The sequence below is a fragment of the Mobula hypostoma genome, chromosome 28 (genome assembly GCF_963921235.1).
Source record: "Mobula hypostoma chromosome 28, sMobHyp1.1, whole genome shotgun sequence".
Lineage (NCBI taxonomy): Eukaryota > Metazoa > Chordata > Chondrichthyes > Myliobatiformes > Myliobatidae > Mobula > Mobula hypostoma.
Genome location: NC_086124.1, coordinates 18,972,092 through 18,990,771, shown reverse-complemented (window position 1 = coordinate 18,990,771; position 18,680 = coordinate 18,972,092). Strand labels below are relative to the sequence as shown.

Here is an 18,680-nt window from a genome sequence, read left to right as displayed (position 1 = left end):
AAGCAAAGGGATGAAGAGAGAACAGGAAGACACAGCTGCCTGTAAGGAATTTGTACGTTCTGCTCGTGACCGCTTGGGTTTTCTCCAGGTGCTCCTGTTTCCTCCCACAGTCCAAAGATGTACTGGTTAATAGATTAATTGACCATTGTAAATTGTCTCGTGATAGGTGCAGATTAAACTGGGGGATTGCTGGGCAGTGTGTCTTGAAGGGCTGGAAGGGCCTATTCCACACCTGTATCTCAATAAATAAATCAAATAACACACACAAAAATTGCTGATGGAATGCAGCAGGCCAGGCAGCATCTACAGGAAGAGGTACAGTTGACGTTTCGGGCCGAGACCCTTCATCAGGGCTAACTGAAAGAAGAGATCGTAAGAGATTTGAAAGTGGAAGGGGGAGGGGGAGATCCGAAATGATAGGAGAAGACAGGAGGGGGAGGGATGGAGCCAAGAGCTGGACAGGTGATTGGCAAACGGAATACAAGGCTGGAGAAGGGAGAGGATCATGGGACAGGAGGTCTAGTGAGAAAGAAACGGGGAGGGGAGCCCATTATAGTGAGAGGGACAGAGGGAGAAAAGAGAGAGAAAAAAGGGGGAAATAATAAATAAATAAACAAACAAACAAATAAATAAATAAGGGATGGGGTACAAAGGGGAGGTGGGGCATTAATGGAAGTTAGAGAAATCAATGTTCATGCCATTAGGTTGGAGGCTACCCACATGGAATATAAGGTGTTGTTCCTCCAACCTGAGTGTGGCTTCATCTTGACAGTAAAAGAGGCCGTGGATAGACGTATCAGAATGGGAATGGGATGTGGAATTAAAATGTGTGGCCACTGGGAGAAGCTGCTTTCTCTAGTGGACAGAGCGTAGGTGTTCAGCGAAATGGTCTCCCGGCCTGCGTCGGGTCTCGCTAATATATAGAAGGCAGCATCGGGAGCACCGGACGCAGTATTTCACCCCAGCCGACTCACAGGTGAAGTGTCGCCTCACCTGGAAGGACTGTCTGGGGCCCTGAATGGTAGTGAGGGAGGAAGTGTAAGGGCATGTGTAGCACTTGTTCCGCTCACAAGGATAAGTGCCGGGAGGCAGATCGGTGGGAAGGGATGGGGGGGGGACGAATGGACAAGAGAGTTGCGTAGGGAGCGATCCCTGTGGAAAGCAGAAAGGGTGAGGGGAAGGAAAGATGTGCTTAGTGGTGGGATCCCATTGGAAGTGGCGGAAGTTACGGAGAATTATATGTTGGACCCAGAGGCTGGTGGGGAACCCCGGAATGAAAAGTCTCATCGTGAGAGCAGATGCGGCGGAGACGGAGGAATTGCGAGAAGGGGATGGCATTTTTGCAAGAGACAGGGTGGGAAGAGGAATAGTCCAGGTAGCTGTGAGGAAAGAAGTGGGATGGTTGAGGAATGCAAGAAACAGCAGGAGGGAGGAGCTGATAATATCAAGATTGAAGTTTTTGGCACCTGATTAAATAGCACATTGAAGAAACACAGAAATGGGAGGTGTGAGGGGATAGAGAGAGGGGAAGAATGGGGGAAAGGGGAGAAGGGAGGGGAAAAGAGGGATGAAAATCAGAAGTGGGAGAGGATGGACGTGTAGAAGGTGGGTAAGATGGGAGGAGATGAGGTGAAGATGGTTGGGGAATGAGAGGGGAGGAGAGGAGATAGGGCTAGTGGTAGGGAGAGGGATGGGGTGGGTTCTGCATGTGGAGAGAGGAAATGTGGGGAGAGTATGAAAGAGTGGGCTAGTGGAAGGGGTGGGGAGGGGAAAGAAATGGGAATTAGAGGGAGGAGAGAGATGGAGGAGGAGGGGAGGGGAGATTAGGGAGGAAAGATTCACACAGAGGGAGAAAGAAAGAGGGTTGGAAGAAGGACAGGGAGGGAGGCAAAAAAGGTGGGGCCATGGCACTGTTGATCAGAGTTAGTGTCACAGCTGCAGAAAAGGTGGACACCATGGAGGGATTGTCTACGGAGTCTCTGTGGGTGGGGGTTAAGAACAGGAAGGGGTCAATAACTTTACTGGGCATTTTTTATAGGCTGTGCAATACTAACAGGGATATCGAGGAGCAGATAGGGAAACAGATCCTGGAAAGGTGTAATAATAACAGAGTTGTCGTGATGGGAGATTTTAATTTCCCAAATATTGATTGACATCTCCCTAGAGCAAGGGGTTTAGATGGGGTGGAGTTTGTTGGGTGTGTTCAGCAAGGTTTCTTGACACAATATGTAGGTAAGCCTACAAGAGAAGAGACTGTACTTGATTTGGTATTGGGAAATGAACCTGGTCAGGTGTCAGATCTCTCAGTGGGACAGCATTTTGAAGATAGTGATCAAAATTCTATCTCCTTTACAATAGCATTGGAGAGAGATAGGAACAGACAAGTTAGAAAAGTGTTTAATTGGAGTAAGGGGAATTATGAGGCTATCAGGCAGGAAATTGGAAGCTTCAACTGGGAACAGATGTTCTCAGGGAAAAGTATAAAAGAAATATGGCAAATGTTCAGGGGATATTTGTGTGGAGCTCTGCATAGGTACGTTCCAAAAAGACACGGTAGTTATGGTAGGGTAGAGGAACCGTGGTGTACAAAGGCTGTGATAAGTCTAGTCAAGAAGAAAAGAAAAGCTTACAAAAGGTTCAGAGAGCTAGGTAATGTTAGAGATCTAGAAGATTATAAGGCTAACAGAAAGGAGCTTAAAAAGGAAATTAGGAGAGCCAGAAGGGGCCATGAGAAGGCCTTGGCAGGCAGGATTAAGGAAAACCTCAAGGCATTCTACAAGTATGTGAAGAGCAAAAGGATAAGACGTGAAACAATAGGACCAATCAAGTGTGACAGTGGGAAAGTGTGTATGGAACCGGAGGAAATAGCAGAGGTACTTAGTGAATACTTTACTTCAGTATTCACTATGGAAAAGGATCTTGGTGATTGTAGTGATGACCTGCAGTGGACTGAAAAGCTTGAGCATGTAGATGTTAAGAAAGAGGATGTGCTGGAGCTTTTGGAAAGCATAAAGTTGGATAAGTCGCCAGGACAGGATGAGATGTACCCCAGGCTACTGTGGGAGGTGAGGGAGGAGATTGCTGAGCTTCTGATGATGATCTTTGAATCATCAGTGGGGACGGGAGAGGTTCCGGAGGATTGGAAGGTTGTGGATGTTGTTCCTTTATTCAAGCAAGGGAGTAGAGATAGCCCAGGAAATTATAGACCAGTGAGTCTTACTTCAGTGGTTGGTAAGTTGATGGAGAAGATTCTGAGAGGCAGGATTTATGAACATTTGGAGAGGTATAATATGATTAGGAATAGTCAGCATGGCTTTGTCAAGGGCAGGTTGTGCCTTATGAGCCTGACTGAATTTTTTGAGGATGTGACTAAACACATTGATGAAGGAAGAGCAGTAGATGTAGTGTGTATATGGATTTCAGCAAGGCATTTGATAAGGTACCCCATGCCAGGCTTATTGAGAAAGTAAGGAAGCGTGGGATCCAAGGGGACATTGCTTTGTCCCCTTGGATCCAGAACTGGCTTGCCCACGGAATGCAAACAGTGGTTGTAGATGGGTCATATTCTGCATGGAGGTCGGTGACCAGTGGTGCACCTCAGGGATCTGTTCTGGGACCCTTACTCTTCATGATTTTTATAAATGACCTGGATGAGGAAGTGGAGGGATGGGTTAGTTAGTTTGCTAATGTCACAAAGGTTGGAGGTGTTGTGGATAGTGTGGAGGACTGTCAGAGGTTACAGTGGGACATTGATAGGGTGCAAAACTGGGCTGAGAAGTGGCAGATGGAGTTCAACAAGTGTGAAGTGGTTCATTTTGGTAGGTCAAATATGATGGCAGAATGTAGTATTAATGGTAAGACTCTTGGCAGTGTGGAGGATCAGAGGTCCGAGTCCATAGGATGCTCAAAACAACTGCGCAGGTTGACTCTGTGGGTAAGAAGGCATATAGTGTGGATTAATCGTGGAATTGAATTTAGGAGCCGAGAGGTAATGTTGCAGCTATATAGGATCCTGGTCAGACCCCATGGAGTACTGTGCTCAGTTCTGGTCGCCTCACTACAGGAAGGATGTGGAAACCATAGAAAGGGTGCAGAGGAGCTTTACAAGGATGTTACCTGGACTGGGGAGCATGGCTTATGAAAACAGGTTGAGTGAACTCGGCCTTTTCTCCTTGGAGCGACGGAGGATGAGAGGTGACCTGACAGAGGTGTATAAGATGATGAGAGTCATTGATCCTGTGGATAGTCAGAGGCCTTTTCCCAGGGCTGAAATGGTTGCCACAAGAGGACACAGGTTGAAGGTGCTGGGGAGTAGGTACAGAGGAGATGCCAGGGGTAAGTTTTGTACGCAGAGAGTGGGAGTGCGTGGAATGGGCTGCCGGCAACGGTGGTGGAGGTGGATACGATAGGGTCTTTTAAGAGACTTTTGGATAGGTACATGGAGCTTAGAAAAATGGAGGGCTATGGGTAAGCCTATTTCTAAGGTAGGGACATGTTCGGCACAACTTTGTGGGCTGAAGGGCCTGTATTGTGCTGTAGGTTTTCTATGTTTCTAAGGCAGGGAGAGGGAAGTATTCTAGAGTGACAGAAAGAAGGGCTTGGAGGGAGAGTGGGAAGGTCTAGAGAGGGGCAGTGTGAAGTTACAGATTTAGAGGGAAGGGGTCCAGAGGGAGAGAGAGAAGGAAAGTGGGAGAGGTTAGAGACACAGAGGGAAGGGGGAGAGAGTGGGAGTGGAAGGAGAGAGAACAAGAGCAAACTGTATTGTGCCGTAGTTTTTCTATGGTGAGAGGGAGGTGTGGATTGGGGATGGAGGATGAAGGGGGTGGATCGTGAAAGTGAAAGTGAAACGGCGTAATTTGCGAAAGGCGAGTAAGACCAGGAGCAGGGGTCAGTTACAGTGAAGACGGCGCAAGTTGCGAACAGACCCTCTAGAAGTTGGTACCCGGGTTCCGCTCCAGCCTCTGAGGAGATCCCAGCTCTCCCACTTCGGCCACGGCGGGTCTTGGAATCCCAGGGAATAGCAGGCGGATGGAGAGGAGGAAATCTCCGCCGGTCACTGGGAATCCGGGTAAGGGAAGGCGGCACTGCCCCCTGGGGTCCGGTTCGTGCCGCAGCAAAGGCGTTAGCTTGCCGGTGTCTGCAGGGAATCCGACTGCGACAGGCTTCCCACTGACATCGCAGCTTCCTCCCTTTATGGCCGGGAATCCTTAAGGGGAGGGGAGCCAGAACGTCCAACCATCACTGGAAATGGGAATGGGAAGCGGGTGGAGAGGAACAGGGGGAGAGTGGAGAGGAGAGGGAGGGAGGGGGAGAAGGGAGAGAGAATAGTGGTAAAGGAAAGGGGGGGGGAGCAGATGGAGGGAGGGTAGGCAAGAAGGGAGAGGAGACGGAGAGATGGAAGGGCAGAGACAAGAGGAAGGAGAGATGGAGATGGAGGAGCGAGACCCTGAGTTAAAGGGGGGAGGGTGAGGAGAGAGGGAGAGAGAATTTTCCTGAATTTTAATTTCTGCTCTCCGTATATCTGCCTCCATTCCTCCGCCTCACCACGCTCTCTCTCTTCCTTATTGGCACCATTAATCATCCCACTCACTTGGTGAATCCCTCTCATTCATTCCCATATCCTTCGCAAGAAGCTCTTTCTCCCTTAGTCGTTTCGTGTCACCCTCTCACTATCCCTGTCACTCTCATCTCTGCCAATAATGTCACTCTACAGCAGTCTCTCACCTCACCTTTCCTATCACCTCTCGCCCTCCTCCTCTCTCTTTCCCACAATTTCTCAGTCACACACTGTCGTGGATATACCCTCTCTACCCCTCTCCATTTTATGGCGTCCCTCACTGTATTTCACCAGTTGTACAGCCCCCACCCCTCTCTCTCCTCCTCCCTCTCCCCCACTCTCCCCTCCCTCTCTCTTCCCCTCTCCCCTCCCTCTTGATCTCCCACTCTCTCCCCCCCACTCTATTCCCACTTTCCGACCTCCCTCTCCCCTTCCCTCTCTACCCTCCCCCTCTCTCCATCTCTCCCCTCCCTCCCACCCACCATCCCTCTCTCTAATTCCCTCTCTCTATACACCTGTCTCACACTCCATCTCTCTCCCCCTCCATCTATCTCAGTCCATTTCTCTCCCCATTCCCTTTCTGTCTCTCCCCATTCCCTTTCTCTCTCTCCCAATCTCCCTCCCTCTCATATTCTGTCCACTCCTCCCCTCCCTCTCTCCCATTCCCACACACACCCTCTCTCTCACACCATCCATCTCCATCTCTTCCCCTACTTCTCCCTCCCACCCTCTTTCCACCCCTTCTCTCTCTCCCTCCACCTCTCTCCCCTCCTCTTCCTCACCCTCCCACTCTCTTCCCCTCCCTCTCTCCCAACCCATGTCTCTCTACCCCTCCCTCCCTCTCTCCTCTTCTCTTTCTCCCTTTCCCATACTTACCTCTTCCTCTCTATCCCCCTCCCTCTCTTTTACCCCTCCCTCCCACTCTCTCCCACCTCTCTCACACTCTCCTCTTCCCCACTCTACCCCTCACCTCACCCCTGCTCTCCTCACAACCTCTCTCCTCTTTCTCCCCCTCCCTCCTCTCCCTCCCCTCCCCTCCTCCCCTTCCCTCATCTCCCTCCCATCCCCTCTTTCCCCCATCCCTCTCGGTCCACCCACTCTCCCCCTCCTTCTATCCACCCTCCCTGTCTCCACCCTCCTTCTCTCTCTCATCCCATCTCTCTCCTTCTCTATCTCTCCCCCTCTCTCTCTCCTCTCTCCCTCCCACACTCTCTCCCCACATTTCACTCTCCCTCATCTCCCCAGTCCCTTTGCCTACCTTCCCCTCTCCATCCCCACCCTCTCTCCCAGCCCTCCTTCCTTCTCCCCACTCCATTTCTCTCCACCCTTACTGTCTCTCCCCTCCTCCTCTCTACCTCTCCCATTCTCTCTTCCCCTCCCTCTCCCAACCCATCCCTCTCCTTCCCCTTCCCCCTCTCTCTCTCACACCCCTCTCTTGCCCCTTCCCTCTCTCTGGACCCTCCACCTCTCTCCCCTCTCTCCCGCTGTCTACACCCTCACTCCTCTTCTGTCTCCCCATCCCACACTCTCCCCTCCCTCTCTCTCCACCCTCTCTCTAACCTCCATCTTTTTCCACCTCCCTTCCCCCTCCTGCTTTCTCACTCTCTCTCATAACCTCTCCCAGCACCACACCCCACCTCACACTCCCTCTCTCTCCTCCCCATCACAGTCCTCCTCCCTCACTCTCACCCCACTTTTCCCCTCCCTCTCTCACTTGCTCCCCTTCACTCCACCCTACCTCTCTCCCGTCCCTCTCTCTTCACCCTCGCTCTCCATCCATCTGTCCCTCTCTCCATATCCCGTCATCTCCCTCCTCTGTCTCTCCCGTTCCCGCTCTCTTCCCACCTCTCTTTCTCTCCTTCCCTCTCCCCTTCCCTCTCTCCCCTTCCCTCTCTCCCCTTCCCTCTCTCCCCTTTCCTTCTCTCCCCTTTCCTTCTCTCCCCTTTCCCTCTCTCCCCTTCCTTCTCTCCCCTTCTCTCTCTCTCCTTCCTCTCTCTCCTTCCTCTCTGTCTCTCCTTCCTCTCTCTCCCCTTCCCTCTCTCCCCTTCCTCTCTCTCTCTCCCCTTCCCCTCTCTCCCCTTCCTCTCTCTCCCCTTCCTCTCTCTCCCCTTCCTCTCGCTCCTCTTCCCTCTCTCCCCTTCCCCTCTCTCCCCTTCCCTCTCTCCCCTTCCCTCTCTCCCCTTCCCCTCTCTCCTTCCTCTCTCCCCTTCCTCTCTCTCTCCTTCCCCTCTCTCCCCTTCCTCTCTCTCCCCTTCCTCTCTCTCCCCTTCCTCTCTCCCCTTTCCCTCTCTTCCCTTCCCTCTCCCCCTTCCTCTCTCTCTCCTTCCTCTCTCCCCTTCCCTCTCCCCCTTCCTCTCTCCTCTTCCCTCTCCCCCTTCCTCTCTTTCCCCTTCCTCTCTCTCCTTCCCCTCTCTCCTCCTTCCTCTCTCTCCCCTTCCCTCTCTCCCCTTCCCTCTCCCCTTCCTCTCTCTCCCCCTCCGCTCTCTCCCCTTCCCCCTCTCCTCCTTCCTCTCTCTCCCCTTCCTCTCTCTCCCCTTCCTCTCTCTCCCCTTCCCCTCTCTCCCCTTCCCCTCTCTCCCCTTTCCTCTCTCCCCTTCCTCTCTCCCCCCTTCCCTCTCTCCCCTTCCTCTCTCCTCCCCTCCCCTTTCCTCCATCACACTCCCATGTACCCCTCACTCTCTCTCTCCATCTATCTCTCCACCTTACCTCTCTCCCTCCACCCTCTCACTTCCTCCCCTTCTCCCACTCCCTTTTTTCCCACCTGACTTTCCTGCTCTTTCTTTCTCCCCATCTCTCTCACCCCCTCCCACTCTCCCCTCCCTTTCTCCCCTCCATCTCCTTCTCTCCTCCTTCCAACATCCACACTCTCCCTCCCTCTATCACCCCTTCTATACCTATTTCCCCTCCCCTCCTCTCCCCTTCCTCACTCTCTCCCCCGCTTCACTTCCACTCCCTCCCCTCACATTCTCTGCCCCTCCTTCTCATCCCCTCCCTCGCTGACCACCTTCTCTTCACTGCCACCTTCTCTTCACTGCTCCCTTTCTCTCCACCCTCACTGTCTCTCCCTCTACCCTCTACCTCACCCTCCCCTCCTCCTCTTTCCCTCTCTCACTCTCTTACCCTTCCTCTCTCTCAACCCATCTCTCTTTCCTTCTCCCTCCCCCTCTCCCTTCCGGATCCCTCTCTTGCTCCCTCTCTCTCCTACCTGCCACCCCCTCCTGGTCTCTCCACCTTATTTATCCCCCTCCCCTCTCTCCGTCTCTCGCAACCCCTCATTCTCCCCACCCCACCCTCCCCTCCCCTCCTACCTCCCTATCTTCCCTCTCTCTCCCCATCATGCTCCCTTCCCTCATACATCCCTTCACCCACCCCCACCCCTACCTCTCTCCTCTTCTCACTCTATCTTATCTCTCACTCCACCCTATTTCCTCCTTCCCCCTCCCCTCTCGTCTACCCCTTCCTCTCTCCCCTCCCTCTTTCTTCTCCCCTCCCCATCTCTCTTTCCTCCCACTCTCTCCTCCCCCTCCCCATCTCTCTCCCCCACCTCTCTCTGCACCCTATCTCTCTGAGCTCCTCCTCTTCTCCACCCTCACTATCCATCCCACCATCCCTCGATATATCCTTCCTATCTCCCTCCTCCCTCTCTCACCTCCTCCCCCTCTCCTGCTCCCTCTTTCTCCCCATCCTCTTACCCCTTCCCTCTTTCTCCCCTACTGTCTCTCTCTCCCTCCCACTCACCCCACCCTACCTCTTTCCCCAACCTACCTCTCTCTCTCCCACCCTCACTCCCAGGTCCATCTGTTCCTCTCTCTACATCCCTCCCTCTACCTCCCCGCCTCTCTTTCTCCCTCTCCCTCTCTCTTTCCCTTTCATCTCTCTGCCCCCTCTCACCCTCTCTCCACCCCTCTCCCCTTCTCTCTCTCTGCTCCACACTCTCGCCCTTCCTCTCTCCACTCTCTCACTCCCCCTTTCTCACCATCCCTCTCTCCCTCAAACTCCCCTCCCTCTCTCACTCTACCATCCTCCTCCTCCCAGTCACTCCACCCTCTCTCCCTTTCCCACTTTCACCACTCTCTCCCTCCCTCTCTCCTCTGTCCCTCACTCTCTCCCCTCTCTAACCCCTTCTCCCCTTAATGCTCCCCAACCTCTCTCTCTCCCACTCCCCCTCACTCCGTTTCCCCCTCCCACACTCATCCTTTCCTCTAACCCCTCCGTCAATAGCCACCTCTTACTACTCCCCTCTGTAAGCTCCCCTCAAACCCTCTCCCTCTACCCTGCACACTCTTTCCACTGTCTCACCCCTCTGTCTCCCTCTTCCCCTCCCTCTCTCCCGTCTCTGTCTCTCTCTTCCCACTCTCTCACTCTCCCATCCCTCTTGGTTTCTCTCCCCACTCCTTCTCTCTCCTCCCTCCCCTCTCCCTCCATCGACCTCTCTCCTACCCCATCTCTCCCTCGCCTCCATACCCATCCCTCTTTCTCTCCCTTCCCTCTCTCCTCTGCCCCTTCTCTCCCTGCTCACTTGTTCCCATGTCCCCCACTCTCTCCCATTCCCCCTCTCTCTCTGAAACTCCTATTGCACCACCTCCCTCTTTCCCCTGCTCGCTCCTCTCCCGATCCCTCTTTCCCTCTCCCTTCTCTCCACCCTCCCTCTCTGCCACCACTCTCACTCCACCATCCTTCTTCGTACGCTCCCAGTCTCTACACCCTCTCTCCCTCCCCCACTCTCACCTCTGCCTCTCTATCCCCCCCTCTCCATTCTCTCTATTTCCTCCTTTTCTCACTATTTCCGACTCTCCCATCGCTATCTCACCCCTTCCCTCCCTCCTCCTCTCTCCCCGCCCTCTACCCACTTCATCTCTCCCTGCTCATTCTCTCCAACTTCCCCCTCACTCTATTTCCACCTCTTTGCCCCTCTTTCTCTCCCAACTTCCTCTCCTCCTCTCTCCCTCTTACTTTCAACCTCTCTTTTCCCCCTCCCACTCTTACCCCTTTGCCTCCTCTCTGCCCCTCTCTCCTTATTTCCCTCTCTTGCCTTTCACACCCTACCTTACTGTCCCTCACCCTCCATCTCCCTCGCTCTGAGTCCTCTCTCTCTCTCTCAGCCATCTTCCTTCCTCTCTCTACCTGCACATGCAGCCCTCCCACTCTCTCCCTGCCCTCTGCCCCCTCCTCTCACTATCCCTCCCTCTATCAACTACTCTCCCTTCCTCTCCATTCTCCTTCTCTTGCACCTCCCCCTCTGTGCCAGTCGCTCTCTGCTTCCTCCCTCACTCGCTCCCACCTCCCCTTCTCTCCCTCCCTCTCTTGTCCCTTCATTCTTTCTCCCCTTATCTCTCCCCACTCGATCATTCCCACATCCCCATCTCTCGCCCCTTCACTCTCTCTTACCCCCATAGCCTCCTTGCTCTCTCCGCTCCCTTTTTCCACCCACCCCTCTCTGAACCCATCGCTCCCCATCCCACTCTGTCCCCTCTCACCCCATTCTCTCCATACTCTCTCTCTTCACCCTCACCCCTCTCCTTGTCCTCTCTTCCTACTCCCCCTGCCCCTCTCCCCTTGCGCTCTTTCCTCTCTCTCTTCTCCTCACTGCCTTTCTCACCGCTCTTTCTCCTTCTACCCCTTTCCCCTTCCTCTCTCTCCCTTCCCTCCTTCCCTCCCTCACCCCTCACCCTCCTTCATCCCACCCTCGCTCCCCTCCCTCCCCCTCTTTCCCTCCCCTATCTCTTCCCCTCCCATTCTCTTCCTCTTCCCATCTCCCCTTCCTCTCTCACTCTCTACCTCCCTCCCCCTCCCTCTCTCTGTGCGTCTCCCTTTCTTCCCACCTGTCACTCTCTCCCACCATCTTCTACCTCTCCCTCTTCTCCTCTCACCTCACTCTCTCAGTTCGACCTATCACAGCCTTTCACATTCCCTCACCCTTCATTACCCTGCATGCCTCTCACTCTCTCCTCCCTCCCTCTCTCAACCACACCCTTCTCTCTTCCCTCCCACTCAATCCCCCTCTCTCTGTTCCCTTTCCCTCCCTCCCTCACTCTCTCCCCCTCTCACTACCCCTCGCTATATCAATGCCAATCCCACCCTCCCCCTCTCCCACTTCCCCTCCCTCTCTGTCCCCTTCTCTCTCTCCTTGCTCGTGCTCTTACACCCTCTCTCTCTCCCCCCTCACTTTCTCTCCCTCACCCCCATCTGTCCCCTCTCTCCCCAGTCCTCACTCTCCCCTCCCTCTTCCTTTCCCTCACTCTCTCCACCTCTCCCTCCCTCTTGCTCCCACCTCCCTCTCTCTCCCTCACTCTCTGATCCCTCCTCCCCCTCTACCCCATCTCTCCCCCCTTGCTCTCTCCCTGCTCCCATTCTACATTCTCCCTGCTCCACCGTCCCCCTCTCCCCCTTTCCCATTGCCACCCCTCTCCCTCCCCTCTGTATCCCTCCCAACCCTCCCCCTCTCTCACCCTCCTTCTCTACCCTTCCCACTCTCTCCTCTTCCTCTCTCTCTCTCTGCTCACTCACTCCCAACCCCCTCCCCTTCCCTTTCTCCCTCAACCCTCTCTCCCTCCTTCCACTCCTCCCTCCCTCTTTCCCCACTCCCTCTCTTCCCCTCCTTGTCTGTAAACATCCCTTACCCCACTCTCTCCCCCTTTCACATCTCTCTCACCTCACTCCCTTTTTCTCTCCTCCACTCCCTCTCTCCCCTTCCCTCTCTCCGCCCTCCCTCTCCCTTTCCTTCCTTCCCTCCCTCTCTCCCTCCCACTGTCCCGCTCTCTCCCCATCCCTCTGCCCCCCGCCCCTTCTCACTACCTTTCCATCTATCAAACCCTGTCTCCCCCCTTTACCCTTCCCCTTCTTCCTGCCTCAGCCTCTCACCCCATCCCTCTCCCTCTCAGCCTACCCTCCATCTCTCTTCCCCACTATCTGTCTTCACCCTCTCTCTTACATTCTCTCCCCCCACTCTCTCTTGAAGATGTTCTTGATGGTATCTCCCTCTACCTTCCCCTTTACCTCTTTCCTCCTACCCATCTCCATTTACCTTCTTCTATGAGACTTAGGAGCAAAATTAAGCCTTTCCGACCATCGAACCTGCTCTGCCAATTTATCCTGGCTGATCTATTTCTCCGCCTTCTCCCTGTAACCTTTCACGCCTTGACCAATCAAGAACCTATCAAAGTCTGCCTTAAAGCACCCTGTGGCTTGCCCTCCACAGTTGCCTGTTACAACAAATTCCACAGATTTACCACCTTCTGGCAAGAAGAATCCTTCTTAATCTCTGTTTGAAATGGGCATCACGCTGAGGCTGTATCCTCTGGTCCTAGACTGCCCCACCAAAGGAAACATCCACGTTGTCTGGCCTTTCAATATTCAATAGGTTTCAATGAGATGCCCGTCATTCCAGTGAGTACTGGCCCAGAGTCATCAAGTGCTTCTCATACAATAAGCCTTTCATACTTGGAAACGTTCTCATGTGTTCTTTTTTGAATCCTTTCCAATGTCAACACATTCTTTCTTAAATTGGGGCCCAAAATTCCTAACAATACTCCGTGAGGCCTCACCAGTGCCTTATGAAGCCTCAACGGTAAATCCTTGCTTCCCTTTACCCCCTCCCTCTATTACTTCTCTCCCTACCACTCTATCTCCCTCTACCTCCCTCCCTATCAGAGAACACTGGACCGTACAGCACAGCTCACGGTACTATACTATTTTAATCAATGGTACCTAGTTTCACTACTCCCTTTAATACCATGTCCATTTCAAATGAATTCTCTGTGCATTCACATGTCTCTCAAAGGGTTAGAACAAACTCCCCGTTGTATTTGCCTCAACTGCCACCCTAGACACCCACCGCAGGGGGAAGGAGAAGAAAAGAAGTATCACAACGTGATCCTGTGGTGATCAGCCTCAGTGTCCTGGGTCAGTAGCAGCCCAGAGTGTAGCCAACCCCTCCTCCCCCTCCCTATGTCTTCAGCTCCCCACTCTCTCCTGACACTATTCCCTTCCTCTCTCCCATCATAACCCTCTCTCTTTTGCTATCCCTCTCTTTGTTGCTTTTTATCTGTCTGCCCCTCTCATTCTCTCTATCACTTGAACCCTCTCTCTCTGTTCCTACGACCTGTCTCTCTTCTCTCACTGTCTCTCCCCCTCTTTCCTTCTCTCTCCCACCCCCACACTCCAAGTCACTTTTGGCTCTGTTTTTGTCTTTCTCTGTTTGTCACTCTCACCCTGACCCTCTCACCCCCTTACATGCTCTCTCTCTCTCTATCACACCCCTTCTGTCTTCCCATCTATCCCCTCTCTCCCATCTGCCTCCTTTCCCCTTCTCCTTTTCTCCCTCTCCATCTCTCCGTTCTCCTCTCGCTCTCATATCTGCCTCTAAATCCGTCACTCCCTCTCTATCCATCCCCATTTCTTCCTCTCTTTCCCCCCATCTTCCCCTCGTGTGATCTCTTGCTTTTGTCCTTGTCACCGCTCTCTGGGCATGCATTTCTCTCCCTCGCCCTCTCTCCCCTTCCCTATTCAATGCCCCCTCTCTCCCTCTCCCCTATCCAACAAGTTCACCCTCTCTGTCTCTCTCTCTCCCCTTGAGACAGACAAGGGAGGAAGAGTTGGGACGACATCTTGACACCGTGGAGGTGGGAGATGGGAGGAGAGCGATAAGCACCTTCTGGCACCTTTACCATGGTGAGAGCGGTCAGATAGATAGTACACCGGGAGCACAGCTGATATGCTGGCAAAGCTCTCTCCCCTCCAATGCCCTCCTCATTCCATTTCCCTCCTCCCCTACCCCCCACTGATCTCCTCCCCTCTCCCCATCCCTTCTTCCCCCTTCCCTCTCCCCCTCCACCTCCCCTCTCACCCTTCATCTTCCTCCCCTCTCCCCACCATCTCCTTCCTCCCCTTCACCTCCATCTCTCTCCTCCCCTGCCCTTCATCTTCCTCCCCTCCCCCTCCTCTCTCCCCCTCCCCTCTTCCTCCTCTCCTCTCCCTGCCATCTCCTTCCTCCCCTCCCCTTCATCTTCCTCCCCTCCCCCTCTTCCCCTCTCCCCTTCCATCCTTCTCCCCTCCACCTCCCCTTTCCCTCCTCTCCTCTCCCTGTCATCTCCCTCCGCTCCTCCCCTTTATCTTCCTCCCCTCCCTTTCCATCTTCCTCCCCTCTCCCTCCTTCCTCTCCCTGCCATCTCCCTCCTCCCCTCTCTCCACCATATCCCTACTCTTTCCTCCCTGCTCCAGCACTCCCCTACTGCTCCTCCCATCTCCCCCTTGATCTCCCTCCTTCCCCTCCCCTGTAGCTCGCTCCTCCCTATATCCCTCCTCCACTATCTTCCATCTCCACCTCCTCCCTCTCCCCACCCCTCCACTGTTTCCCCACTGCCATTCTGTCTCCCCCACCCCTCCTGTCTCTTCACTCCTCCCTGATCCCGCGCCTCCACCCTCTCCCCGTCCTTCTCTCCCTCCTCCTGCTCCTGTACCCCATCACTCACACTCTCATTGCTCCAAAATCCAACCCTCCTCCCACCACACCTTCTAATTCGCTCCATCCACCCCTTCCTCCCTCCTCCCCTCCTCCACTGTCACTCCAAACTTTCACTATATCCCCCCAATACCTCCCTCCACCTCACTGAACTCTTTCTTCCTCATTTCTCTGGACTTCTCCTCCTCCTCTGATCTCTCTCCACCCCCTACCCCCCACATTTGCTGTTCCACTCTCTCCCTTCACATTCACCTCCTCTCCTCTTCTCACCTGCAGCTTCCTCCTCCATTCACCCCTCCTGTTTCCAGTCTCTTCACTCCCACCAGCCCTTGTCCTTCCCTCCTTCCCCATTCCCCCCATCTCTCCTCCCACCCTCAACCTGTCCACTGCCCATCCTCCATTCTTTCTCAAGCCCTCCTCTCTCAGTTCCAAGTCCCGTTCCTCCCACCACCCCTCCAGTCTATGACTCTCCTCCCTCTCCCTCTATCCTACTCCCTCCACCCTCCCTTCCCCCTTGCACTCCTCCCTGTTCCAAATCTCCTCCCTGCTCACTCTACCTTATGCCCTTCACAACCTCCCTCACCCCCTCCTCTGTCCACCCCTCCACTCTCTCTCCAACCCACCAGTCTCTACTTCTCTCCCATCAGCCCTTCAACCCCTCCCCTCCCTTTCTCCACCCCTTCTCCTAGCCACAACACCTACTCTGACCACCCCTCACAGCTCTCTCCCACCCTTAAACCTCGGTTCTTCCCTTTACCTCCCCTCCCTCCACTTTTCCATTCTCACTCCAGCTCTCCTTCCCTCCCCTAACTATTCCCGCTACTCTTCAACGTCTCTCCTCCCCCACTTCTGCCATCTCTTTCCCTTTCCCCACCCCCTCCCTGCTCTCCCTCTATTGCACCCCTCTCTCCTGTATTGCTAATCCTTCCCCCTCTCCTTTCCTCACCCTTTTGTTCCTAAGTTTACCCGCTCTTTATCCAAATCAGAATCCGGTTTAATATTGCCAGCATATGTTTTTTGTGGTTTTATGTAGCAATACGTTACAATACATAACAATAAAATATTATAAATTACAATAAGAAATATAGATAATAATTAAATTAGTACAAGGAGGTAGCAAAAATAGTGCGTTAGTGTACATGAGTTCAATGTCCAATCAGAAATATGATGGCAGAGGGGAAGAAGCTGTTCCTGAATCATTGAGTGTGTGTCTTCAGGCTTCTGTGCATCCTTCCTGATGGTAGCAATGAGAAGAGGACAAGCTCTGGGTGATGGGGGTCCATAATGATGAGGCATTGCTCCTTGAAGGTATCTCTCTCTCTCTCTCTCTCTCTCTCTCTCACACTCTCACTCTATCTCTCTCTCCCTCTCTCTCTCTCACTTGCTCTCTCTCAGTCTGTGTGTGTCTCTGTCTCTTTCTCTCTGTCACTTTCTTTCTGCCTCTCTCTTTATCATTCTCACTCTCTGTCACTCTCTTTGTGACTCTCCGTCTGTTTCTCTATCTTTGTCATTGTCTCTCTCTGCCTTTCACTCCATCCAGTTATCTCCAAATACCCCCTCCCCACTGTCTCCCCATCCCTCACCTGTCTCTGCCTTGCTCCCTCCATATTTCTGTACCTCTATTGCTCTCTCCACCATCTTCCTCTCCCCTCCCCAGCTCACCCCAGCCCCCCCTCACCACACCCCTCCCTCCTGTCTGTGTGCTTGTTCAGTTTTGCTTCCCGCCCCCTGTGTATGTGTGTGTGTGTGTGAAACATAGAAAACCTACAGCACAATAAAGGCCCTTCGGCCCACAATGCTGTGCCGAACATGTACTTTAGAAATTATCTCGGGTTACCCATAGTCCTCTATTTTTCGAAGCTCCATGTACCTGTCCAGGATTCTCTTAAAAGACCCTATCGTATCTGATTCCACCGCCGTCGCCGGTAGCCCATTCCACGCACGCACCACTCTCTGCATAAAAAACTTACCCCTGACATCTCCTCTGTACCTGCTTCCGAGCACCTTAAAACTGTGCCCTCTCGTGTTAGCCATTTCAGCTCTGGGGAAAAAGCCTCTGGCTATTCACACAATCAATGCCTCTCATCATCTTATACATCTTATCCTCTGTCGCTCCAAGGAGAAAAGTATGTGTGTGTGTGTGTGTGTGTGTGTGTGTGTGTGTGAGAGAGAGAGAGAGAGAAAGAGAGAATGGAGAGTGAGGGGGTTGATCCCGTCTTGCAGGGAACAGGCTGCCTGTGTAAGAGAGAGAGAGAGAATGAGAATGAATGAATATGAATGAATCTCCTCTTACAGGCATCAGACTGTCAGACTTCGTGTGCGTGTGTGTGTGTGTGTGTGTGTGTGTGTGTGTGTGTGTGAGAGAGAGAGAGAGAGAGAGAGAGAGAGAGTAAAAGTAAGTGGGAGTGAATGGAGAGTGCAAGGGTGAAAGGGTGAATCCCCTCTTACAGGGATGTATGGGTAGAAAACTTGCTTGTGTGCCAAACATCTGCTTGAGTGTACTTCAATTAATAGTCCCACAGAGAGCCCTCAGTCCACAAAAGTATGCAAAGTATGTGTGATAATACATAATATAGTGGCATGCAGAAGTCTGGGCACCCCGGTCAAAATTTCTGTTACTGTGAGTAGCTAAGCGAGTAAAAGATGAGCTGATTTCCAAAAGGCATAAAGTTAAAGATGACACATTTCTTTAATATTTTAAGCAAGATTACTTTTTTATTTCCATCTTTTACAGTTTCAAAATAACAAAAAAGGAAACGGGCCCAAAGCAAAAGTTTGGGCACCCTGCATGGTCAGTACATAGTAACACCCCCTTTGGCAAGTATCACAGCTTGTAAACACTTTCTGTAGCCAGCTAAATCATTCAATTCTTGTTCGGTGGATTTTCGCCCATTCTTCCTTGCAAAAGGTTTCTAGTTCTGTGAGATTCTTGGGCTGTCTTGCATGCCCTGCTCTTTTGAGGTCTAGCCACAGATTTTCGATGATGTTTAGGTTGTGGAATTGTGAAGGCCGTGGCAAAACCTTCAGCTTGCACCTCTTGAGGTAGTCCATTGTGGATTTTCTTTCTTTCTTTTTCAATCTTTTTATTAATTTTCAAATTCATAAACATAGCAACAATACTAATACAAAGAGATTGGGATTACATTATTGGTAATTAACATATGTGAATAAACTACAGATAATACAGGTATACTAGGCCTCTCAAACTCTTAATATAATTAAATATGATAAAAAGAAAAATGAAAAAAATAAAAAAAAAACAAACTAGAAAAAAAACTAAACAAAACAACAACTAAACTAAAAAAAGCTGGGCTATTATATTACATCGGATACAATCATTAATGTCATTAACTCCACTCCTCTGTCCATATATTTTAGGTTAGTAAAAAGGATTCGGAAAAGGTCAAGCTACATCATATGAAAGGGTTGAATAAATGGCCTCCAAGTCTCTTCAAATTTAACCGAAAGATCAAAAGTGACACTTCTGATTTTTTTCTAAATTTAAACAAGATATAGTTTGGGAAAACCATTGAAATGTAGTCGGAGAATTAATCTCTTTCCAATTCAATAAAATAGATCTTCTAGCCATTAATGTAACAAATGCAATCATCCGACGAGCTGAAGAGGTAGTCCATTGTGGATTTTGAGGTGTGTTTAGGATCA

At 52.1% G+C, this 18,680-nt stretch overlaps 1 protein-coding gene across 2 annotated transcripts in view; it reads left to right on the top strand.

Annotated features, from left to right (window-relative positions):
- The first annotated feature begins 4,870 nt into the window (after window positions 1-4,870).
- Window positions 4,871-18,680, top strand: part of LOC134339143 (uncharacterized) — a 51,696-nt gene continuing 37,886 nt past the window's right edge. For both annotated transcript variants that reach the window (XM_063035507.1, XM_063035505.1), the window contains exon 1: window positions 4,871-5,068. In XM_063035507.1, coding sequence (XP_062891577.1) covers window positions 5,029-5,068 — 40 coding nt within the window. In that variant the 5' untranslated portion in view covers window positions 4,871-5,028. The remainder of the gene's footprint in view (window positions 5,069-18,680) is intronic.